Consider the following 25,238-nt stretch of genomic DNA (forward strand, 5'->3'; position numbering starts at 1 on the left):
GCGGCAATTATATATTTTGAATTTAAATTTAAATTAAATAACAAATTTACCCATGGAAACAATCAATGCCAATATAAACTTTTTGTTCTACGAAACCGTTGCTATGGCAGCTACAACAAATTTAAAGGATTACCGTCCTTATCAAAATATTCTCTGCGCGGCCGTGTAAATCCCGGATTAAAGGATTCTACCGCATCGGCGTGGAGTGCAGATGCAGAACAAGGCGCCCCAGATGCCATTATTGCCACATGAATGCGAGAATGCACGCTGACCCCATCCCGGGGGAATGGTGGGATTTTCGAACAGATGCGAAAATCCGATTCACTGGCTATTAGACACATCGATAGTTGAGAAATTCAATATTATCGATAGTAACGGTTTTTTTCAAAATTTTACTTCCATATAAAATATGTGTAATTGCATATATTGGCCTAGTTGATAGAATCAACCCGATCTGTTTTCCCCATATTAGCAATATTGGTGTTTAAAAAATCAAAAAGTTTTTGCCGGGAGGAACTGAATTGATTGGCGGCTCAGAAGGCACAGTGTCAAATTTTTCTTGAGCCGCAAAGCAATTTTCCAATGTTTTGAGTCTATGGTCTGCGTTAGATGGGGTTTGAAACCCTTGTTATTTCAACCTGCGTTGGGTGCCTGTTTCGAGCATCTTCCTTCTCCAGTGTTCCAATAAAATCCGCCTATTGACGCCCTCATAGCCATGAGTCCCTATCATGAGCCGTAGAAGAGAGCTTTTCGCTAAGGATGGTGCTCTATCTTAATGGGCCTTCAAATGGCATTAGAATGGCTCAGAATATACATAGTTCAATGGATTATTAATCAATGCTTTAATTTATCAATCAATCAATCAGCCCAATTCGTCAATATGCGAATTCTGGCAAAGGCGATCATTTATTCGTCAGAGAGTACTCTATTTTTAGACATCTTTCTTCCAAGCAATTGAGTTGCATTTATCGATCGTGACGGAACAATGCTCATTCGAATTCGAGTGCAGTGAAAATATGTTGAAGGCGCGGCTGGAACACGACGCAGTCTTTGGCCGTTGCCTGGCCGTCGCGGAGCCAGTCCAACGCGGGGATTTACTTGTGGAGGAGCTGCCCTTCGCCTTCGGCCCCAAAAGGGACAGCGGAATCGTATGCCTGGGGTGCCACCAGTACCTACAGTTCGGCGAAGATGGGGACTCCCTGGACCGCTGTGAGCTTTGCGACTGGCCGCTGTGTGGAGTGTGCGCTGGCGGCGATGATGACGGCATCCATCATCGGAGCGAATGCGTCGTATTCTCTGCTGCTCGCGTCACATTCGCCGGCAATGTGAGCGAGGATGGCGTCTGTACGCAGCTGGATTGCATAACACCTTTGAGGTTAGTTTGTGGGTGGTCCAGGGGGTGCCTGAGATCAGGGTGGAAGGCAGCCAGACAGGGAGGCGTATGAAAATATTATTTTTGGCAGCCGCAAAGCATTTCGTCTAAATTAAACGTGAGCCGTCTAAAAGCGAAACCCCAGCAGCAACGGCCGCCGACGACGTCAGAGACGGCAGCGCAGTCTGTTGGCGAAGATCAGAAGGCAACGATACAGTTCCCGGCACAGTGCTCCAAGTCCAATGTAAAAAGCGCCATACGTAGGGTCTGACATGTGGCCCATGAACTTGCAACTTCAAGAAGAATGCCTGACTACATTGCATATGCATCTAGATGTTTATTTCGGTACTTGAACCCACCTATAAATGACAGATTCTTCGAATCGGTTCGATGCTATCGCATGCTCGCTCCACTGTTCCTGTGAAATATTAATGTTTCTGCTTGGGCAGGCTAAGAGATTTGGCTTTCTTGATGGCAGATGGCGGAGATGGCTGACTTTGCAGGTACGAGTCAGTCAGAAATATGACGTCGCCGACATCGCGCCCAGTAAATCGCACATCAGTGCAGTGGAGTGCCGTCTGTGGGCGCTACCTGGTGGCCCAAGAGTCGACGCCGGCCCGCAGCCTTCTCATAGAGGAACTACCGTTTGCCATAGGGCCCAAGTGCAATGGACCGGTGGTATGCCTCGGCTGCTGTCGACCCGCACCCGCAACCGATGTGGAGGAGCTCTGCGTCCTATGCGGCTGGCCGCTGTGCGAGGAGTGTTCCGAGAACGAGGATAGCCCGCACCTCCAGCTGGAGTGTCGCGAGTTCCAAATTTCCGGGGCTCGATTCTACAGACTTCCCTCGGGCAGTAGCTACTGCCCACAGCTGGACTGTATTTTGCCGCTCAGGTGAAAGTGAAACTCGACGAGGGAACAAAAATAGACCTCGATCTGTCGCATAACCTTATGATCTCCGTCAATTGCAGAGTGTTGCTAGCCAAGGAGGCGAATCCCAAGCGCTGGGAGGTCGAGGTGGCGCCTATGGAGCACCACGAGTCGGAGCGTCGCCTCAACGAGGATGTTTGGCATGCAGACCTCGTGAATATAGCCCAGTATCTGCGCGGTCCCTGCAAGCTGGCCTCGCGGTTCAGCGAGGAGCTCATCATGCAGGTGGTCGGAGTGCTGGAAGTGAACGCCTTTGAGGCGAGAACCGCGAGGGGATATCCTCTGAGATGCCTCTATCCCTACACGGGTATTCTGGCCCACAGCTGTGTACCCAACACTGCCAGGAGTATCTATCCCAGCGAGGGTTTCAAGTGAGTATGACAATCCCAACCAAACTCTGCCACACTCTTTCTGACTGTGCCTTGCCCATAGGATCCGCTTGCGTGCCATGGTAGACCTGGACGATGGACAGCCGTTGCACCACAGTTACACCTACACCCTGGACGGCACTGCCCAGAGACAGACGCACCTGCGAGAGGGAAAATTCTTTACCTGCAACTGCGAGCGCTGCCTGGATCCGACGGAACTACAGACTCACTTCTCCAGCCTCAAGTGTGGCCAGTGCGCGGAGGGCTTCCTAGCGCCCAAGCAGCCCACAGGTGAGCGTTCGATCCCACGTTCTTGAGAGGGGCTTTCACTCATTTCCCTTTCCGCTTAATATCACAGAAGTCGACACCAGTTGGAACTGCTGTAGCTGCGGCGCCAGCTCCAGCAACGTGGATGTGGAGACCACAATCAAGTCGATCCAGTCAGAGGTCAGTGGGGTGCAAGCTCTTGAAATGGGCCCGCATCGGCTGGAGGAGGCTGAACGACTCCTGCGAAAGTACAAATCTCTGCTCCATCCGCTTCACTTCATTGCCACTGGACTGAGGCAGCTACTCATCGAGATGTACGGCCGGGTGCAGCGCTATGAGATGGTTCAGCTGTCAGACGATTTGCTGGAGCGCAAGGCGGAACTTTGTCGTCAGGTGCTCAGCGTTCTCAATAAATTCGAGCCAGGCCTGAGTCGCTCCCGGGCCATGAATCTGTACGAGCTGCATGTTCCGCTGGTCCTACTGGCGAAGAGTGGGTTCATAGCCAGCAAACTGAATGGCGGTGAGCTGCGGGCCCGTCTCGTCGACGCCATAGACCTGCTCAAGGAGTGCGTGGAAATCCTGCACTACGAGGACAAGTGCTCTCAAGAGGGAGTCCTGTGCGAAGTGGCCAAACAGGCACTGAGGCAGCTCACACTGAGTGTCGAGGGATTGGGCAGTGAACTCGACTGATGATTGCTTATTAGTATCGGTAGATTTATTGGAAAATGCTCACGAGGAAAATCTCAATTCGGTTTCGTGTTACAATGAAGTAAGTTGAGAGTTTAAGGCGTTGATGATGAAAAAAATCGGTGGAAATGGAAGGAAAATAAACTTTAATAAAAACAAAAGTCATTGCCTCACATTCACGCTAATTAATCCTTAAAGTTGATTACATTTAATACGAACTATTACTGCACATTTTGCCGCCCAAGCTACCCTCGTACACACGTACATATGTATGTATAAATGGTTATTTTGTTTGGTTTTTGGTATATGGATTACTATTCTTATTCGGTTTCATATTAAATGCTCTGCTAAAATTTCCATACCCACATACCATCCCATACCCTTGCTTCCAAGCTCCCTTCTTCCCGTACAATGAATACAAAACAGTAAAGCGGACGATCGCTACATCGTAGTTTATACAAATGAGATTTCTTAGGACTCAGATTAGAATGATCAGATCGGCAAGGGTACAGAGACTGTGCAGACTTCGGTTTGCCGAAGATCTCAATGGTTTTCGTCCACATCGGTGTATATCTACGCATGCGTTTTCAAACAAGCAATTGCTAAAAGTGGTTTATAAAATATCCGCATCCGTCTTGAGTATGCTACTCTCCCTGGCTCAGATCTCCTGCTTCTTCTACATATATTTATAATTTCAATTGATTATAAACTAAAGCATAAATTAAGTTAAGTCTGGAATCGGCGAATAATACATATTCCGTAACTGGAATCGATCTGACTTTCTGTACGGTGAAGTTAAACGTGCTGGACTACTTAAAAAAATCACACGAAAATTAAAAACTAAAACACTCTGAGGCTGCGCACGCACAGAAGCACACAATTCATACAGAAACAAGAGGAGGGACTTCAAGTTATCCGGAAGGCTATAATGGGGTTTGCATATGCGTATCACACACAAACACACGCACGGCCTAGACATCGTGGCTAAGCAGGGGCGTGTCGTGGTAGCGGGAGGCGTGGTTCAGGCTGGTGCACGGCAGCAGCCACAGCGCCGGGTGGCCACGTCCAAACACATCGGCCAGCAGCTGATATTTGCGTCGGTTTGGCCGATAGGTTCCCTTCTGCTGTATCGCCTCGACGGCCGTCTCATCGTACAGTATAGCATGCAGTTGATCGACCATAATGGCGGTAACGAAGAGCCCGAACAGAGCCGACACCAGCATCAAGATGACGGAATGAATCCTGAAAAGGAAGGTGAAAACTACAGTACTGGAACGCACAGCTCTCAGTAAAAAACTAATTTGTATGCAGATCAGAACCGGGCACACCAAAAAGGAGAATTTGTTGTGTTGGGCTTCCGGAGATGCAACTTACATTCTCAACTGTGACTCAATCACATTCTGATTGCATTCCTCGCAGGGCGACACCCAAGAGGCAACAATTAGGCCCAGGGAGTAAAGCGATAAAACGGCCACATAAATGAGAAACTGTAGGAAGTACTTCTGGTTGCGTTCGCCCACGCAATTATTGATCCAGGGGCAGTGGTGATCCATTCGGCGGATGCACCGCTTACAGATCCGGCAATGGTGGGCCCGCGGAGGTCGATAGGTCTCGCAGCGAGTGCAGACTGTCCATTCGCTGCTGTGTCCGTTGCCTACTGGATTGTTCTTGTTTGTGGTGTGCAGATCCGAGAAGTCCAAGCGGTTGGCCGGCAGGGGTACGATGCCCGGGTCGGAGAAGACGGCCTTGGTATGGGACATGCCCAGTAGGAAGACGACCGTATTGAAGAGCACAACATGGAACGAGGTCCAAATGCTACAGGGCCGAGAATGAAGAGATGTCATTATAGTTTCATGCCCGTCCATTACCGCCATTGGCAGTCACAGCTCACCTTCCGGGCATAGTGGTGAGGATAATCCAACGAATGACAACATAGTCAGCATACAGTACAGCGCCGTAGGTCATCACCAGACAGGCAATGCCACAGGGATCGCGAATAAAGACCATAGCACAGTGTGACTCGGCGACCTCGCCGTCAATCCGCTCGCTATCGTATCGGTTTTTCTCTTTAATTAAATTAAAAACCGAACGCGGCTGATTTCGTGTCCCCCACCAAAGGCTAGACGGAAAATAACAATTGTTGCTACACTCCCTTCAGGGTTTCTGTCTCGGCCCGTACTTATCAGTACTGGCGTGGGCAGCGTCCGGGCTGCTTGAGCGGGATCGCCAGTTGTGTTTGCACTATCCTCCTATACTATTGTAGTTGGTATAATTCAGGAATTTTTCATCTCTTGTTTTTTCTTGTTGCTTGAAATTGTCATTTATTAATTTAGTGTGACCGTCGAGGGGAAGTAAAACAAAACAAGACGGAAAAATACTTTTTCTCTGAAAAATACCGAATGAAACTCATTGCAGTCTAGTCCAGTATTGAATCCAGTGTGATTCAAATGCAACTGAAAATTTTTGCGCCATTGAAATGAAAATTGCTTTTAATAATGATAATAATAAAGTAGTTTAAATAACTCCATGTATCAAATGAATTCTAATTTTTCGCCATGTTCTCCTTGCCACGCTCGCTCAGCCGCAGTTGTGCTTCCCTCTCGGCCATGCCCTCCTTAACCCAAGGATGGGTCATCACATCCACCAAAGAGATCCGGCCATTACTCTGCTTTCGTAGTAGCTACAAGAAAATGAATTATAATTAAAGCAGTCGTTCACGGTCTAAAGAATTGTACGCCTTACCCCAGCGATCAGTTCCTTGCTGCCTTTTGATAAGTGCGATGGGTAATGGATCTCGAGGTGCCTGATCTTTTGGTAGGTGTTCTCCGCGCTGTTCGATTCGAAGGGCGGGAAGCCCACGAGAAACTCGTAGCACAGAATGCCCAAGCACCATTGATCGACAGTATCATCGTACGAAGTGCCATCCACCATTTCCGGGGGAAGGTAGTCCAGTGTTCCGCAAAGGGTCCTGCGCTTGTTGTTGGGTGTGTGTGCTGACCAGCCAAAGTCGGCCAGTTTTAGATCGTCCGTGCCTGTCAATAAAATGTTCTCAGGCTTCAAGTCTCTGTGAATGACGTTGTTCAGATGGCAATAGTTCAGGGCATTAGCCACTTGGTAGGTGTATTTCGCAGAGCGCGGCTCATCGAACCGATTATTGGGCGCTGTACGCAGATGCTTGAATAGTTCTCCCTCCGAGGCGATCTCCAGAGCCAGGTAGATCCGGCTCTCGTCGTGAAACCATGTCAGAAGTCTCAAAATATTGGGATGCTTGAGTCGCGACTGGATCTCTATCTCACGGAGCACCTGACGCTGAACATTTCCCTTGCGTAGCTCCTCCTTGAACATCACCTTCATCGCCACCAAATAATGCGAGTAGCGCTCTCGGGCCAAATAGACGCGTCCGAATTTTCCTCTCCCCAAGTGAGCACCCATTTCGAAGTCGCGAGAGCTCCATTCGTAGCTGCGGATGACCAAGATTAGAAGACAGCTTCGCGTTGCTAATCCAATACTCACGGCTGTCCATAGGCATCATGAGACATCATTTTTAGGCACATATTTTTAATTGGCTCATTGTGCTCATCCGGCACTTTGCTCATTAATGCCGGCAAATGATTGCGGTTGGCGTGCTTAGTACGTAAGAGTGTCATGGCACTGATACAGTATGCCTGCTTAGTTTTTAATTTTAAAATTTAAATTTAAATTTCAATTTTTTTCTTGCGGCGTCCTTTTCTTCAGTGTGACCGCGGATCAAATTGATCAACTATGCCGTCTGACCCTCAGAGATATACCCAGAAATACGCCACAGTTTGGAAATATACCCTACATATACCACATACGCCTACTTTTGTGCGCGCTTTTTGTTGTTTATTTAAATGCTGAAAATAATGTGCCCGTTTTCGAAAAATGCCAAATGTTGACAATAACCTTACCTGTCACTTGTCACAACACAAGTAATCTTTAATAAAGATGTATTTATAAAACAAATTTGTATTCCACTAGGCCTCGATTTTTTATGTCAGAAGAGAGAGATTAGAAAAGTAATTGCAAAATTTTTACTCATGTAAATCACGAATTTGGCTGGAGTCGCACATTCGTGCTGTTAAAAGGTATCGATAAAAAATTTGGTTGTCGTTTTTTCGTCTAGTCATCAACGGCCACACTTATCGTTAGCAATTTTGAAGCCCGTCAATTAGAAAATTGAGTCATTAATCGGATAAAATTGTGTGTGCAGGGCTGAGGCTTCTATCTGGCAAGTAATATTTGACGGAATATCTAAAACGGGGAATACTGCATCATATTGCAGCTTCGTCAGTATATTTACGGTATATTTTGAACATGATACGGTATATTTCTGAGTGTCAGACGGTATATTTGATCCATAAGTCCGCGGTCACACTGCATTATTAGTCATTTTTTTACACACAACAACACGCAAAAAATAAGTAAATTAAGCGAATGCAGAGCGTTTGTTCTTTCATTTAAACTAATTAGTATACTTTGTGTAGATCCGTATCCCCTGAAAATAATAAAGAAATAGATTCGGCCGGCGAACCCAGTCCAAATACGAGTTTGTGACGCACTGAAAATCGATTGCCAAGAAGAGAGACGAGACCAAAGAAAATCAAGAGCAGAACGAACAACAATACAAAGTACAATTGGAAAAATCATTTGGAACAATTTCACAAATAGTTGGCAGGCAGCTGAGCGCTCGTTTGGTCAAAGAAATGGGAATTTTCGGGCAATCGTCGCTGTTTGACGCCGATGTGGGTAAGTCTGCCTCACCTGGTTTCAATTGGAACTATCCATAGCTGACCACAGTCACCGCCATTTGTTTTCTAATCTAATCTGTGGAGATGGCTACACCGTTGATACCTTCCAATCCCTTTCCGGCCCCTCTCGTTAAAGTCGGGCAGACAACAAAGACAGCATGCCCCAGTCATGTGAGGGGATGCGATGCTGTGCGCAGCTTTGCGTCGTTCGTTGAACTTATTTACGAAGTTTTCAACTGCAGTCGCTGACCTTGAGTGACGTAGACCACATAGACGTGTTTGTCTGTCTCTGGCGTGCCACCCCCACCTGCGCCTAATACAATTTGCTGCGGGTTCTATTGATTTTTGTATCTTATTTATAATCAATTCCGGTCCGCTCCGCTTATCTTTGTTCTTGTCCCTTTATTTTGCTGAGTGAGTCACGTTCAATTGCTCGCAATACTGATAAGTCAGTGCCATTTCTTTGTTTCTAACTTATAGAAAAAGCCACCAGCGAGACAAATACGAACGACAACTGGTCATTAATTCTCGATGTGTGCGATAAGGTGTCCACAAATCCTCGTCTGGCTAAGGATTGCCTCAAGGCGGTGATGCGGCGCATGGGCCATAACGATCCCCATGTGGTAATGCAGGCGATCACATTGCTGGACGCCTGCTCCAACAATTGTGGCAAGCCTTTTCATCTGGAGGTTGCCTCACGTGACTTCGAAACCGAGTTTCGACGGCTGTTGACCCGGGCAGAGCCAAAGGTGACGCTGGTAAATACACCCAACAAAAATACATCACGGAAGCAGTAAGACTGGTTATCATTTTCTGTCATTACTCCTTATGCATTCCAGAAAATGCGCCAAGTGCTAAAGAACTGGGCTGAAAATGATTACAAGAACGATCGGGAACTGGATTTGATTCCTGCCCTCTACACCAAGCTGCGTCAAGAAGGCTACGACTTTAAGAATCTTGGCGAAAAGAGTAGCAAAACAGCTGCAGACAAGGCGGCCAATTTGCCAAAAGACCCGAATGTCGTGAGCAGCCAGCAAGAGGAGGATGACATTGCCAAGGCCATAGAACTGTCGCTGAAGGAGGGCAAGAGTAGTCCCAAGGCTGTCAGTGGAAGTGCTGCGAGTGCAGGGAACTCTAGTGCCTATCCATCGTTGTATCCGTCGTTCGGAGGGGCCTCCAGCGCCGCAAGCAACGATGCAAACCCAAACCAAAACCAAGCCCCAGCTTCCGAGCCAAGAAAAGTTCGAGCTCTGTATGATTTTGAGGCTGCGGAGGAAAACGAACTCACGTTCTTCGCTGGCGAGATTATCCATGTGTTGGATGACAGCGACCCCAACTGGTGGAAGGGCTTCAATCAACGAGGAGAGGGACTCTTCCCCTCGAATTTCGTCACTGCCGATTTATCTGTGGATCCCGAGCGCCTGGACATCAATCAGCAGCACAAGACAGGAGCTGCCCAGAAGGATGTGGACTCCGCAACGACTTTGCAGCAAAAGACTGAAGCCACAGCTGCAGCCGCAGCAGCAGCTGCTGCCTCTGCTCAGCCCGTGGAGATCGACGAAGCTAAGATTGATCGTCTTTTGCATCTACTCCACGAGGCAAATCCCGAAGATCCCTCGCAGGATAGCGACGAAATGCTCCGGCTAGAGCAGGAGGTTCATCAAATGGGTCCTCTGATTGACGCCGAACTGGAGCGAGTGGATCGTAAGCACGCCCAATTGACGCAGTTGTCAAGTGATCTCGTCGATGCCATAAATCTCTATCATGGTCTGATGAGGGATGATCGGGCCGTCGCGGGACAGTTTGCTGCTGCAGCTGGAGGCTTCATGCCAGGCCTTGCCGGCTTTCCGGGAGCCGCTCTGTACGGAGCGCCAGGCTATCCCGGTGCGGGTGGCTTTCCCCCGCACCAAAGCTATCCAGGAATGCACTCGCTCCCTTATGCCCCCGTACCCAACGTCCCAACAAATGTTCCGCCCCCGACAACAGCTCCGGCTGGTTACCTGGAACAGAGTCAGGTGCCGCTGACTTTTCAGAATGGACACGCAGCGCAGATGACCTGTAAGTGAAGCACTTGCTGACAGAGCATCTCGTTACAACTGATCGACCGATGTATACCCACTAATTTCTTTTCCAGCGCTACCCCCCCATCTGCCACAGCTAAACCCTGCTGCACCTGCACCCCAGCCCCTCTATAATGCCCAGCCAGCACCCGTGTCCACCCACCAGCAGCAGCAAGCAGCGCCACTACAGCAGCATCAGCCAGGCTACAATACAATACAAGACCAGCAGCAGCAGTTTGCCCAAGCTCCGCCCGCAGTTACACAGATCCAGCAACAGCAATCACAAGCGCCCCCTCATGCTTACATGCAGCCGGGGCCGCCGCAGGGATATCAGCCCGGACCAACACCACAGCAGCCCCAACCGCATCTGTATGCACCGAATGGTTCTCCGGCAGTCACCCAACAGAGCTACGTGCCACAGCAGCAGCAGCATCAGCATCAGCTCACGCCACACGATCAATTTAGTCAGGTGCATCAGCAAACGGCCATCATGGGCATGGCGACACAGCCCGCAGCTGCGCCTGGCTATCACATGCAGAACGATGCCGTCAAGAACAACATTCCCATCTACCAGCAGCAGTGGTAAAACCAACCCAGCCCCAATCAAATTGAATCCTTCTATTGGTTTGCTTTAATTTGCCCAAAAACGAATTAATTTGTATCCTGTGATCACGGCCGATCAGTTGAAAAGAAACAAATTCTGAAAGTATAACTTGATAACTTCATAGAGAACAGATGTGGTCGAATCTCTGTTACGTACATATGTGCTCATAGATCCTCCAGACAAGCAAAGATACAATCTGATAACTGATAACCAAAATTCCGCCGGCTCTGTCAAGAATAAAGCTGAAATATGTCCTCTAAATTAACTCTTCAGATACGCCAAAATAATTTATAAAATGTTCCTTTATATTGTTTGTTTAATTTGTTGGTCTTTGGGTAGATTTCTCTATGTCCTAACAATATCTTTTATGGAAATGAGGTAACGATTTGATTGCGATATATACTATACAACATATATTCTACATTACGTATAACTTAATTGAGTGCAAGAGAGATAACTTTTATATATTACGTTTATTGTATGCATAATGATCTGATAAAAATAACGAAACAAATCATATTCATTAAAATCATTCAGTACACTTACTAAGTACAATATTTCTTTCAATGCACATATTAAATTAGCGAGTCATATCGTCTGAAGTATTATTTCTCATCGAGCTTGTTCCAACATTTCCTCAGGCAGGAGACAGAGCTTAGTTTGTGGCCTAGTTTTTTCCAGGCATCCATAGGTGGAAAGATTTTAAAACTTGCACTGTATTTAATGATCTTAGAGAATAGACCATTTGGTATGCTAGAGAAATATGAATCAATCGATAACAGACCCAGGGATGATATCTAGCATAAGAAATTGTACGCCCAAGGACTCATACAGGGAAGCTTTACTCAAGAAAAAGCGCGTCAGACAATGCAACAAGTCCTTTCCACTTACAATAGCCAAAAATCAGATAATCCATTCTCACTGGACGATAGCTTATTGAAGATAAACCTTAAAGCTCAAGGATACGAATACTATTGTAACAAACAACTAGCAAATTGGACCAGATGATCTCAGTGGAGGTCCTGATGGATCCGGTAGAGATGATTGTGGAAGAACCCTTTTTCAACCAGCTGCGCACTCAAGAACAAATGGGTTACAGTCTGAGCCTACCACAACGCATCGACTACGCGACACCAGCTTGGGCGAAGAAGTAATGCGGAATCGGAGTGAGATCGTAGCCACTGAGTACCTCTTTAATGGGGCAGGATTCGGTTGGACAAAGAGGATCCTTGGCGAACTTACTGGAAGAAGTGCAGCGTAATATCTCCGATGAACAGCTGTTGTTTGAACAGACGGGCAATAAGATCGAGATAGAGCTTATGGGAAATGGCGATGATCCCTCCCACATAATGGATATGCCGGCCATTTAAGAACAGTCTATGTGCTTACCCATCATTTATCAAAAATAAGAAGTGTACTAGAATGTCGTAAGACACACGGAATACTTGACACTGGTTTATTAACTACAAAAAAAAGGTGTAAATATATTTACCGCAAACCGACAATGCACTTTTCCCATCTTTGGCAGTGTCTCACACGCCAGAAAGTACGAGTATGCAACAATTTTGCAAACTTTTCGTTCACTGGGAAAATCCCACGAAATAAACTGTCAAACCATGAGACAGTCTTAGTCCTGGACTCGGCCAGTAAATAGAAAATGCCAATGGATGTGAAATATCAGGGAAAAGGAGACAAGCAAATCATGCAAATATTTGTGAATTTCAATTCTACGATTCCGCAGCAGTACGAGCAGTACAAGCCGCCGGGCCTGCCAGTGCGAATGTCAACGAGTGCATAGAAAATGTTTTAAATTAATTGATTTTACTGGCCTTGCCACGCCCCAATGCACCTGCCCATCCGAACACCTGAAATACTGCACGCTTCCATCCAAACCACGTCAGAATCAGCGTCATCGTCATCGCCATCGTCTTCGTCTTCGTCCTTTGCCCTCGGGCTCTGCCATTGTGTGTTCCCTCTGTGCTGCAGCTTCCGTTCGTCGTCAACTTTGATGGCGCTTTGCCCGGTTTCGTTCTCGATTTGATTATTCCGCCGGGTGATTTGCATTTCGTGCCGAGCTCCGTTGCATCCTTCAGGTCGGATGGCATTAATCAGAAACAACTGGCTCAAGGACGCCTTCCCTTACAGGGAACGGTGACCCCACTCTCCTATGTATATCTGTGCCTCTGTCTGCTCCATGCCTGTCATGCCTCCACCTCTTCAGCTATTGGTTCTCTCCTTTTTCCCGACACTTGGCAATAAAATCAAATGATGCGGGCATCGTAAAGCTTCGCGCCTTGCGCGTTTTTCTATGTCGTAAAAGTCTACACGTTACCGTTATTACGTTATGTATCGTATTGCCATTCCTGTCGCTCATGGAATATCCTTTGTGGAACCCTGTGGACAGGCCAGAAAGCCGGCCCTGGCTTTCCGACTGTCGTTTGCGGGTTTTAAAGCGGCATAAATGATTCTCTTTTCTCATTTTTTGTTACCCGTTTTTGTTTTCGTGTCGAATGGCTTAAATATTTTTCCGCCCTGTGCAAAGCGGTGAAAATCTAATAAAAAAATTGTTGAAAAACGGGGAGAGCACTGGGGTAGAGACCAAATATTTATGGCTATTTGCTTTTGATATTTATTCAATGGTCTATTGTTTGCCGATAAGCTGTGAATAGTTTTTGTTCGCTTCAGTTTCGCCCATTTTTTAGTCAGTTGTGCTGTGTAAACGGGCCCCTGAAGCGTTGATCTAAACTGTTTAAATGTGAATTGTCTGAAAGGTTCGGAATAAGCGTTTGATAAATCAGTTTTATGAATGTTATCTTGATCTAACTAAAGTTGACGTATCGTATGATTTGAAACATTAATGGTAGCTGACTCAAAATGAACTAAAAGTGTTTCAGGTCTTCAGACTGCTCTTAAAATGTCATTCTCCAGTTATCTTTCTTTACCTTTTTTTTTTGAAGGCCAAGCCACAAAATTGCAGAAGGAACCTGTCAATTTTTTGCAATTTTAAAAATTGTGCTGACTATTATTTACCACCTCTCGGTCTGGTGCAATTTTTGGAGCACATGTTAGTGGCAGGCAGTCTCTGCGAACTATTTATTACCCACCCATTTTGCACAAGGTCACGGTGCATTTTGTGTCTGTCTTTGGCTCCTGCATTCTCACGGTCCCTTCATTTTCTTACTTTTCATCGGGAGAGTCTTTGATGAAAACTCAATTGAGACCGCACAAGTTGCCCCAAGAAAATTTAAACGCCACGAGATTTCTTTGAAAGCTTGTTCGTTAATTTGTTCAAATAATTGTAGGCTAATTATACTTCGCCGCTAATATGGCTTCATTCCAAAGTTTAACCACGCACTAGCGAAGGATTTTCCGTGCGATTACGCGAGTAATTTAAGAAGTCGAATGGAATTATAGATAGAATTGTAGTTACATATAATATGGTAGAGGCAATTATAATCCGAGCATAAGACCCTAAACGGTTGATGCAAGATATACCCTAAAGCCAGACAATATAAATAGTTACAGGAGTAACGCCCATACACATTTTCGGTACGAGATTTCTTAAATTTTTGTTGGAAAGCCACAAGAGAGCACATGAGCTTTGATCTCTCGTTGGACAAAGGGCATAACCTGCTTTCAAAGGGTAAATTTATTGTGTTATGGTATGGAGGGTATGTTAAGTCAGTATGTTCCCCTTTAAATTCTTAAGATATGTAAATGTCCGATGGCGAGAGAACACTCTATCGAATGGATTGCTGATATCAGATTATACGAATAATACAGAACACACACAGGATGTGCGCCATCATGCCCACAGTGAGGGCCAGTGGGGTGGTGAGAGGTGCAATCCATCGATGGATAATTTTAATGGAAAACTAGCTGCCTGTGCGGTGCTTGTGAACGTGGGATCCTTTAGTTAATAGCACATTTTCTGAAGCATATGATATTTATGGGATCCGAGAAGTATCCGATTGAAAACGAATGTGATGCATTTATTACGAATAACGGCGCCTTTCAGCAACGCACACACGCGATCTCCGAGCGTTCTCAGAGAGTCGTAGCAGCGAGTGTTAACAGCGAGCGGTTAACATGCTGTTAACATGTCGGACCATGTCTGAGCATGTCTGTGCATGTCGCCCAACAGTTTCTGCACGTAAATTCTTGATAAATCGCGTTCCATCGCGCAAGGGGCTAGTATCATATATAATAAATACATGTGTTCGAAGATGGGGCGAGAGACAGGCGGGGTGGTGTGCTTATGCCACAGGTTTTCGCTCCTGATTGTCGCATTGTTCGCCCCAAGCTTATCCTCCATTGATTCACACTAATTAACTATTCAGCCCCAATTCATCGGACCCCAGCAAAGCGGGTACTGGGCGCAAAAAACGCACAGGCCTGCATTGCCGTTGTACAAGATGTACTGGAACAAGCTATAGTGCTTATTCAAACTATGGGTGGCCACTGGCCAGACGAGTGTTTGCTTCTAAATCACAAACACGGACACCCACTCATTCATGTACGTACTCATTCATGGACACTCACTCCCAGGCGCGCACTACGAGTGTTGACTATGGCTGAAGTTGGGCTGGGGATTGGGATTGAGCCAATGAGTGATTGGAAAACTGTGAATGATTGAAGGCCTCTGTCTGAGTGTAATTTAATTAAACAAATCAAAGTTCTGTTCGCAACAGGGGTGGGGCCAGGGGCAGGGCCAGGGGCAGGGAGAGGGCTACCATCCAAGTGTTGTTCCGTTAATTGAAAATACGTTCAACGAACGCGGACAAATATGCAGACGGAGAGAGTCTGCCGGCGTAGGAGAGAGTCGAAGTCGCGCGAGCCTTAAATAATTAACGGATGAATTCCCCTTCTCCACTGGCAGCCAATGGCGCCTTTTAGGCGGTTTATTATTTCCCTTTTTGTGGCAACTCTCATTTCGTAATTTTGTTTGTTTGGGCTTTCTGTTCTCAACAAAATGCCAGAAATATGAACATACATAAATACATAAATACATGTGTACATATGTATGTGTGAGTGCTTTCTCGGGGTCCGCTTTTCATGTTCCGGTCGAGGCGAGCCGCAGCAAAAATTGTTTAAAATCAAGTGTGTTCTAGAAAATAGAACAAAAGCACTTTGCGTTATTAGAAAGGACAAACATTTAAATGGGAGGTGTTTCTTGTGGGGAATGTTGGTGCACCAAACGACACACAACGCGTCTTTGTTTATTTGAATATTTTCATTTCTCAAAGTGCACATCCTTTTTAAGTTGCAATACCTTGAAGGAGGTGCAAAACTTAGGCAAAGAATCCAGTGTTTCCATATAGAACAGCAACAGCACAGGACTCATAATTAATTGAGCTGGCTCAATACACCAATAAATCCACAGTTATCTCGCCTCTCCCCCTATGAACTGTCGCCCTACTGTGCTCCTGATAAGTATGGATAAGCTGGATGGATAAAGGACCAGCTGGTGCTTAACATATTTACACCATCTTTTCCCCTCGTACGCTGTGGAGGACCCACTTTCGGTGGTAGTTGACACAAATTTGTGCCTCGTACTTGCCCCATACTCCAACAATGAAAAGTCATTAGGGTAGTGATTGAAACAAAAGAATTATATGTACGGGTGGCTGTGGAGCATCCTTATTGAAAACCTATTCGCCAGGAAGTGTCGCAATTAACAAGAGGATCGGCGACGACATAGGAGCTGGGAAGGCCGGGCGAAGGACGGGCGAAGGGCTGGCAACAAAGTGGATTTAATGCCGAAGGGTCCAAGGCAGCATGCAGCAGCAAGTTTTATGCAAATTGCATGTTGCACATACATGTACATATATATGAGTGTATGTGTGTATGTACGTACCCAATGGACGAGGCGCAAAAAAGATAAATTACTTTTAAAGTGGGCGAGGCAGGAATTTGCTTGGATCCCATTCCCATCCACATCTACGAGTACTCAGGACCAGTACCTCTTCCACTTCTTCATTGGCCTGAAATGCAAATGGGGGCTCGCCGACGCCCTACGCCCGGGCCCTGGATGATGGCTTTCTGATTTGCTTGGCGAAACAAGTTTCCATGTGCAAGTTTTTAGATAGTTTTGCCTTCAGGGCTTTCTGTTTGTCAACTTGTATATTATTTGTTAATTGATATGTAGCAAAAAGTTTGTGCCTTGCGTTGGTGGGGCTGTGGGGTGGGGAGGAGACTCCATTTGCTGTGAAACTTCCTAATGCCCGAAACATTGCAAAGCTTTTAAAAATGGGATGAGTTCTTTCAACCGCAAAAAGTTTGCTTCCCAAGCTGGGCAGCACTGGCAGCACATACTTCTATATCGGCTATTAGTTCTATTAAATGCTAAATAATTTTTTCATATTTTGCAAAACAATATTAACAATATTAGGAAACAACGGGAAGCGACCAGGGGTGCTTTTCTGCTGAGACCAACAGATTTTCCTTGGAGTCCAAAAATAGCAAACGGAGCAGCAAAATGTCCGGACCACAAGGCACCTGGTCCCGGTGGCCCTCTGCCCTCCGTGCTCCGTCCTCCGTCCTCTGCTGAACTTCGTCCTGCCATGCATTCGGTTTTTGTTTAACTATTTTCTATTCATTTATGCATTTGGCTAATAAAAATTTTGTTTTTTGCTTAACTAAGTGAAACGAAAAGGTTAGAGCAGCAAGAGCATATCTGGCAAGGAGTGGACTCCCCGGGAACAATGGGGCGGACGCAGTGTAGGCACAGCAAGGGCTTTTATCTTGGCCGACTGTTGTTTGGCCCAGCCCGTCTGTGCTACAGTGGTACTCCCTCGTGGAGGATTCGATGCTTAGAGCTGAAACAGGCATACAGTTCCCATACTCCGGCTATGATGAAAACATAATATTTTTCCCATTATTTCTGGACTACTTTAAGAGTTATAGCCGGAGTCCCTTCCACTGTACATCCGGTTTTAGGGCCGTTGTCTTGTTGGCCAGATAACATTTCCGTCATCCCCTTCCTCTGGCCACACTTTTGTTGCTGCTCCTGGCTCCTATTTGTTTGCCAACATTTTTTAAATTGTTTGCTGTAATTTGTTTCCGGACCCACATAGACCAGGCAGAGGCCTCTGCGCCATTTTCGCTCTCCTTTTGCGGTGTTAGTGGGCGGAGACTATCCCCCATGCCGAGACCCATCCCTCGACCGGAACGTACTACCAATATTTTCCGCCCTCGTTGTGTATGTTTTATTATTAAAAAATTATAATTTCTATGTTCGCTTGGCTTTTTGCGTGGCACGTTTGACGTTTGGTCCCTTTTCCATTTCGGCTGTTTTTCCGTAATACCGTGCCCAGGCGACAGCTGTTGGTCTACGGTATATCCGCATCCCTATCCCACATCCCATTAATTCGGTACTGCCTGTGCTCCGCGCGCCCCCCACCCATCTTTTGAAGGGCCTTCGAGCACATTTATTGGTTTAAATTTTTGGCAGGGATTTATGGAACAATTCGGGCAGTATCTGTGCAAATGTTTTTCTGCTTTTCTGAAGTGTGTCACAGCACTGTGGGACACCTCAATTATGACCAATTACCTGGCTTTTAAAGAGGCATATTTAAAATGGGGCAGAATACAAATAATTCCTTATTAACCAATTTAAAAAACATACCAAATCTAACTCAAAAGTCTTGACCAATGAAGAATGTTTTACTTTTGTAAGTTTTGACGTTCTTTAATTTTCACTCTCGGAACTGAACTTTTTTTAAGTCTTAAGAAAATGTTGGTTTGCTAAGTGACCATTTATTAACGCCAGCAAAATTATAAATATTTTAATTTGCTTTTATATTTTCCGTCAAACATTGACGTCATTTGCAGTTGGCGATATCACGGAAAAAGAGTCATCGAAGCTCCTATACACTTGCACTTCGACTTCTATGAATGGACATTAGTGTACTCCTGCACTCAAGTAAGTACTTATACTATAAATGTACGTAGATAAGAAACATAAAGATCAGAAATGGTTTTAAATTAATGAAATCGCCGGGGAATGGGCGACAGATACCGGCTCGTGAGATAGAGAATAAGTAGGGTTCAACGATCCGATAAAAGCAGTAATTTCCTCTGAAAGGGTATACCCATGGAGAGAGAGATGAATCACAGGCAGCCGCTGTGGCTGCCACGTGCTGCACTCAAAAGCAACCGAAAGTCACGTAGGAAGCTTGCCCGAAGTTGAAACTGAATTAAATAACAAACATTTCGAAGTAGCTGCAACGCAAATTGTGAAATGGGTAAAAGCAGCCAAGGTTCGACAGTGGTTGCAGAAAATGTCAACAAAGATTCCCATGGCTGGATAGTGTGATTCTGAGCTCCAGACCTTCCGCGAATCTTCTTCCAGAGTCAACGGATCCGTTTCGCTTCGTGCCGACTGATACGTCCGCATAGTGCGCACCTGCTTCTCTCCAGACACTCGAATATCACGTATGAGTCGCCGAGGTTCGGCAGTTTATACGGATTAGCATTTGGCTGGCAGAAGCCGTCCCAAACAGTCGATCGAGAACGAAGTAAAGCCGTTCCATGGGGAGTTATAGGAACATTTATCTCACCATGAGTCACCTACGCTTCCAGCTGTTCGTCCTGTACAGTTTTTGCTTTCATAGCTCTCTGCACCAACTCGTCCCCGTTCCGGACTCCGACCTCATGGCCGGCAACGAACTTCTGATGGCCAGCGCCGAAGACGACTTGGAGTGGACTCAGGCGGACTGGCAATTGGTGATTCCCTGGCTCCTGCAGCTGCAGCAAGTGCGTCTCTGTGTGGCAGTGTCTATATTCGACCAGCAGCTGGTCTACGGAACACCCTGTGCTGGCCTGCTAGCCCAGGGCCCGCTCATGGCCAGCTGCGACATCGGCCACATTGAAGATCTCAGTGTGACCATGCGCGACGCTTTCGGACCAATGCTGTTCGACACCATGCAGAGGTGTCGTCCTGGCTTGGAGCTCTTCGGGGTACGTTGCAGGCGTAGGGCCTGACACGGCCACCAGAAATCCATTTGAAATGGACATAGACTATAATTAGTTGTGTGTTTGTGAATATAAAGATGTAAAAGGAATAATATGTCTTTTATCAACGTCCATTAACTGCTAATTGTTCTAATGCCGTCCGCCCAAGTGCATTGATAATTTACTTTATTGAGTATTTTGCCATCCTCTTGTGCAGCCCAGCCCAGCCCAGCCCAGCTCAGCCTTGTCCCCTGTCATTTCAATGTGTCAATAAAAATCTGAAGGAAAATGCCCCACCCTTTGGGTCTCCCACTCCAGGCGCTGGAATCTGGGTGAAGGACTGTCCAAGCCCGAGTCCGATTCCGAGTCCGAGTCCCAGTCCCAGTCCGCTTCTAGCCCGAGCTCCGACTGCGGGTCTCGTCCGAGTGCAGGGCCTCTCTGACAAATGACGATTATAATTTGTGAAATGCGCCCATCTGGTTATCCCCCCAGATCCTCGCTTTTCGCCATTTCCGCCCCCTCCCAGACACGAGCATTACGTTCGACTTGTGGCCTAGTTGTAGTCCATCTTCCTTTCTGGTTCTAGTTCTGCTTTCAGATTCAGTTTAGTTCATTGCAATTGTTGTTGCAATTAGTGGCGGCAGCAGAGGAGGGTTGTTCAGAAAATCAGCACTGATGGCTTCAATGGGAAAATTGCACACCGAGAGAGGAGTGGGGCTGTCCTGGCAGTATTGTTGCTCTTGGCAATTACCGGCCAGTGTTTAAGAGTTCATCTCCAGCTGAAGACCACTAGTTTTTCGATTTCATGTTCATTCCGTACACATGTACATACATATGTATGTGTTTAGTGCTTAATTTGCAAACACCTACGGACAATGAAATTAGTGCCCACTCTCAGGCCGAGACCAAATCAGTTTCAAAATTGAAATTGCTCTAGAAATGGATTGAACATTTCGGCTTTTTGGATCGAGACTGTGGCCATTAGTTCATGGGACAGAGAAAGACACGAGTACGCTGATTGGCATACAAATTACTCTAAATAAGCTCTAGAATGTCCCCGGCTTTTGGCCCGAGTCGCCCACATATTGTATTTGCTTAATTTGGTTCATTAAGGAACTGCGGATTGCTTCTGGCCAACGTACTTACGACTACTTAGGGGTTCCCCTAAACTTTGTATCGAACACTTGCGCATTACGATCCCATTTTCCCATTTTCCCAGGGTCCCTTCCGCCTTTGTCTCCAGCTCCCGAGACTCTTCCAGCAGGGCACCAGGCTACGGGCAGCTCTCGAAAAACATCGAGGCAAAAAGCTAAATGTAAATTAATGAATTGTTTAAAGTACTTAAAATATTTATGCTCAAAGCAAGTGTATGAACGATGGGGAGCCCCACTCCCAGGCCCTCCCTCCAGCGCAGGATGTTTGAACCGTGGAAGGCTGACCAATGAATATGCAAACGAAATTCCCATCCAACCAGGGTTCAAGTATGGGGTGAAAAGGCATGGCTTGGCGATTGCACACTGCAATGAAGGGTATTTAAAAATGCCTCTGTTTCACTATAATCTGAAGTATAGTGGGATCCGCCTCTCATCTATATTTTCCATCGGATCCTTCGAGTCTATTCACTTGACTCGACTCTGTACTTTTGTTTCGGTTTCTGGCCCGAGGTCCCACTGTGCATCGGGAAGCTGGTGTCGAACGGTCATTAAGGCATTGCATTGCATAGAGAGCGCCGAGCTGTCTGTTTGCTCGGGCCACAATAGCAACAGAAACAAGAGAGGCAGCGACAATGGTTACGACTACGGGATGTCCTGCGTCTTGTGCTGCCTCCGCCGGGCCCCTTCGCGGGAAGCTGTTAATGTGCAGTCTTGCGCCGTAAAATATGCATAAACAAATGAACCGGAGTGACTTCGCAAGGACGTGCCGGCTCCAGGTCTGCTCCGCTCCGCTACTGGCGCATCTCTGCCGCTATGCAGATTTCCCTCCTTTGGACTTCAGTCAGAGCCTTAGTTTGAGTTTGAGTCCGGCTGCTGCGAGTAATTAAATTTCGCTGCAAATTCTTGTGCATTTCGCTCTTTGATTTCGAACGCGCTTCCAACTGCCATGCCAGCCAGCACTCGCCAATTTGCATTAAAAAAGGGAAGTCTATTAACTCGCAATGCAAGGCAGATGGAGATGGAAAGAGTTGGGCAGGGAAAGGATGGCCATATTTTACGCTGCTCAAGTTTTGGGGCTGTTCCTGGTCAAATTAACTGGCTGAGATTGAGCCGTGGGTTCCAGCTGGATAGGAATGTTGGCTCAAATAAATCCATTGGGATCAAACCAGCTTTGCAATCAGCTTGCAAGCTGCACATTGTACTGCCGGAGGAGGTTTTCTTTTTCGCCCAATCGCCAGTCTTTGATTGGTGCCAAAGAAAAGGCAGCGCGATGAGACACAGAGTAAATTGATTGCATTATCGGAAAGCTGGCCACAAACGGCACAGTAATGCTGATATTTGTGCAGGAATAGTTTACGATGCCAACATATTTTTTTACAGCGACATTGACTATTGGAGTATGCTAGATGTATCTCTTCTGCGTCTTTTTCTTATCAGCTTTTGACCCGTAGTACCCTTAGCATTCGGCTGCCCATGCTGACCGACGTATCGAGGCATTCAGGTCTCCCGTACCAGTGGCAAGAGCCTGAACGAAGAAGTAATGCGGAGTTGGAGTGAGATCGTAGCTACTGAGTACTTCTTTAATCGCAAGGAAGAGCAAATACAAACGTAGAATAGTCTCACAAAGCAGCACGTTATGGACTTATGGTTGGACTACGAAAACAATAAATTTCGAAAGCTTTCAGTTCAAGTGGTTGGTCGGAAGAGGCTACCATCTCGGTCTCGAACGCTGTCCATCTCGGGTGCTGTGGCTGTGGGGTAGAGTGAGCTCGGTAGACAAAGAGGATCCTTGGCGAACTTACTGGAAGAAGTGCAGCGTAATATCTCCGATGAACAGCTGTTGTTTGAACAGACGGGCAATAAGATCGAGATAGAGCTTATGGGAAATGGCGACGATCCCTCCCACATAGTGGAAATGCCGGCCATTTAAGAACAGTCTATGGTTTACCCATTATTTATCAAAAATCCGAAGTGTACTAGAATGTCGTAAGACACACAGAATACTTGACGCTGGCCAAAACCAAAAAGGTGTAAATAGATCTAGTAAGCACATGGGCGGCGTCCTTTAACTCGGCTTTGGTGTGATCCTCCCTTATTAGCTCCCTGAGCGGAACTAGCCCGTCGAGGACAGTCGATGATCCTGATTGCGCACAGTATATAATTGCCTCCACTCCTTCCATGTAGCTCTTCACCTTCGAGGCCTCTGCCACGTCACGACTTTCGTTAGAAACCTCCCCGTTGCGTAAGCCAGTCCTCTGGTGTTCAGCAACATCCTGGATAGAGCCTTCATGTGTTCGTACTTCAGGTGCTCTTTGAAGGAAAGGCGCGTGTCGATGAGAACTACTTGCTTGGTCCCACCAACCTGCACTCTGGCGGCCTCGACCACTTCCCGGTTCGATATTTGGACCGTCTCCATTTTTTGGGCCGCCAGCTCCAGTCCCGCGGCGGCTAGCCACGCCTCTACGGCTTGGACGGCCACGTTAGCAAGATCCTCAATGGCGGCGAGTTCCATCGGTACTGCCACTGTCCCGACGTCGTCGGCGAAACCCACCAAGCTTGTGTTGGAAGTCTAAGGTACATTTTTTACAAACATTATTTGTCACATAATGATCCCTCCCGATGGCCGGCTATAAGTGATAAGACCCCAAACACACTCACGGGTATACATACATACGGGTACGTGCTCCGAAAAACCCATCGCTCAAACCCACCCAACTTATCAATTTGTGCTCTGGTTCTGTGGCTCTCAGCTTCTCTTCTCTCCTCGTTGCTCTTCTTCTCAATACTGTTCGCATTCCTTTTTTCTGCATTCCCATTGTATACATTTTTGGTATTTGCGCCAATTTCATTCCAAATTGAGCGCCGGCCACAGTCGTTTATTTTTAATGCACCCGGGCTATCCGAGCCCCGGCGAAGCAATATGGCCATCGCATGGCTGGACGAGCTGTGGCGGAGTCGGATGGAGACCTACCCGTAAAGCATCAGAAGTTGGATTTCACTCTGCTTTCAGATGTAGTTTTTATTCCCTTTCATTTTCCTTCTCTGCTGCGAACCAGAGGAGAGGTTTGAAGGGCTTTTTCGCTGAGGTGCTTTAAAAATGGAAGCCATTCTGGGACTTGAACGGCTTAAGCATATCCTGGCACAGTATCTTATTTTGAATATCCAGATAAGCATCGGAAGAGTATCTCAGCATCTCAAAGAAGATCTCCAGGTAGGGCATTCGAAAGCCGTAGCCCCTCGACGATGAATCGCTCTTTTTCTCAATTTGGTCCTTTGTATTTCGAGTATTTTTGCAGTGTGCATTTTGGACATTGTGCTACGACCGAACACTCGGTGCCCGGCAGGACACTCAGGCGAATTGCAATGGGAGGAGCTGGATTAGCAGGCGGCCGATCCGGAGCTGGAGGCACGGAGGCACGGAGCGCCGCAAGTGCGCTCAAGATTTATGGCTCATGGTCTTGCTTCCGAGGGCGACTTCAATTGGGTGGAGTCCCCTCCACCCCTCCTAAGGCCGCCGCCATCAAATACAATCAAATTGATTGCCTTTTTTACCGAGTGCGTATGTGGTTGTGATGTAATGCGATTTTGATTTTTTATTAATTCCTTCGTTTGCAATTAGTTAATGACTGCCTGGGGTCAGAGTCAGTCCCAGTCGCACCCATCAAAGGGAAGTAGGCTGTGCGAGGAGCTTGTGAGTGTGTGCGAGTCCAAAACAAATAGCAAAATGGTGTTCCCCAAGCAGAAATCCGAGCCGCAGGAACCCACAAAGGAGGACTAGCCAAATATCCCTTTTTCTGGACTGCTAGCCAAGATCTAAGCATAAGCCACTGGAAGAAAACAATTCTGCATTATGTACATACATACATATGTACTATGTTTGTGTGTGTACTTGAGTACATAGTTCGGAATAAACACTCCTATAAATATAAATATATTCGAATGTGGGGGGGGGGGGGGGGTTGGATGGGGGCGCGAAAAGTTTTAAATTAGTTGCGTCGAAGATGTCTGCATAAATCATTTCCTGTTTGTGTCAAAGGCCGGAAAAGGAAGAGCAGGAAGAGATAAAAGCGCCG

General features: G+C 46.6%; 5 protein-coding genes and 1 pseudogene across 8 annotated transcripts; 3 read left to right on the top strand and 3 right to left on the bottom strand.

Moving 5' to 3' along the window:
- The first annotated feature begins 942 nt into the window (after window positions 1-942).
- On the top strand, window positions 943-3,798 carry SmydA-3 (SET and MYND domain containing, arthropod-specific, member 3). Of its 2 annotated transcripts, none has more exons than XM_015179808.2 (4): window positions 943-1,375; window positions 2,343-2,672; window positions 2,734-2,960; window positions 3,028-3,798. In XM_015179808.2, exons 1-4 carry the CDS (start codon window positions 1,017-1,019, stop codon window positions 3,624-3,626), a joined length of 1,515 nt encoding a protein of 504 aa, XP_015035294.2. In that variant the 5' UTR covers window positions 943-1,016; the 3' UTR covers window positions 3,627-3,798. The 2 variants fall into 2 exon arrangements, with proteins under 2 accessions (XP_015035294.2, XP_001357232.2); XM_001357196.4 differs by lacking the exon at window positions 943-1,375 and adding an exon at window positions 1,882-2,265.
- Window positions 3,799-4,056: 258 nt separating this feature from the next.
- Window positions 4,057-5,987, bottom strand: Dnz1 (DNZDHHC/NEW1 zinc finger protein 11). Its single transcript, XM_001357197.4, has 3 exons — window positions 5,515-5,987; window positions 4,998-5,438; window positions 4,057-4,865 (listed from the first exon to the last, which is right to left on the bottom strand). Exons 1-3 carry the CDS (start codon window positions 5,628-5,630, stop codon window positions 4,595-4,597), a joined length of 828 nt encoding a protein of 275 aa, XP_001357233.1. The 5' UTR covers window positions 5,631-5,987; the 3' UTR covers window positions 4,057-4,594.
- Window positions 5,988-6,083: 96 nt separating this feature from the next.
- On the bottom strand, window positions 6,084-7,464 carry aurB (aurora B). Its single transcript, XM_001357198.4, has 3 exons — window positions 7,137-7,464; window positions 6,366-7,083; window positions 6,084-6,303 (listed from the first exon to the last, which is right to left on the bottom strand). The coding sequence occupies exons 1-3, from the start codon at window positions 7,268-7,270 to the stop codon at window positions 6,166-6,168; spliced, it is 990 nt and encodes a 329-aa protein (XP_001357234.1). The 5' UTR covers window positions 7,271-7,464; the 3' UTR covers window positions 6,084-6,165.
- Window positions 7,465-7,584: 120 nt separating this feature from the next.
- Window positions 7,585-11,362, top strand: Stam (signal transducing adaptor molecule). 3 transcript variants are annotated; one of them, XM_015179809.2, is made up of 5 exons: window positions 7,585-7,729; window positions 8,129-8,390; window positions 8,873-9,150; window positions 9,232-10,450; window positions 10,527-11,362. In XM_015179809.2, the coding sequence occupies exons 2-5, from the start codon at window positions 8,348-8,350 to the stop codon at window positions 11,036-11,038; spliced, it is 2,052 nt and encodes a 683-aa protein (XP_015035295.2). In that variant the 5' UTR covers window positions 7,585-7,729; window positions 8,129-8,347; the 3' UTR covers window positions 11,039-11,362. The 3 variants fall into 3 exon arrangements, with proteins under 3 accessions (XP_015035295.2, XP_015035296.2, XP_001357235.3); XM_015179810.2 differs by lacking the exon at window positions 7,585-7,729 and adding an exon at window positions 7,988-8,065; XM_001357199.4 differs by lacking the exon at window positions 7,585-7,729 and having other exon boundaries at window positions 8,023-8,390.
- Window positions 11,363-12,572: 1,210 nt separating this feature from the next.
- LOC117183992 (uncharacterized) lies at window positions 12,573-14,212 on the bottom strand (annotated as a pseudogene).
- A 5,109-nt stretch (window positions 14,213-19,321) lies between these two features.
- On the top strand, window positions 19,322-20,149 carry LOC4817926 (uncharacterized). The gene has a single exon (XM_001357200.4). It carries the CDS (start codon window positions 19,589-19,591, stop codon window positions 20,039-20,041), a length of 453 nt encoding a protein of 150 aa, XP_001357236.4. The 5' UTR covers window positions 19,322-19,588; the 3' UTR covers window positions 20,042-20,149.
- Window positions 20,150-25,238: the final 5,089 nt, after the last annotated feature.

The sequence above is a fragment of the Drosophila pseudoobscura genome, chromosome 4, assembly GCF_009870125.1.
Source record: "Drosophila pseudoobscura strain MV-25-SWS-2005 chromosome 4, UCI_Dpse_MV25, whole genome shotgun sequence".
Classification (NCBI taxonomy): domain Eukaryota; kingdom Metazoa; phylum Arthropoda; class Insecta; order Diptera; family Drosophilidae; genus Drosophila; species Drosophila pseudoobscura.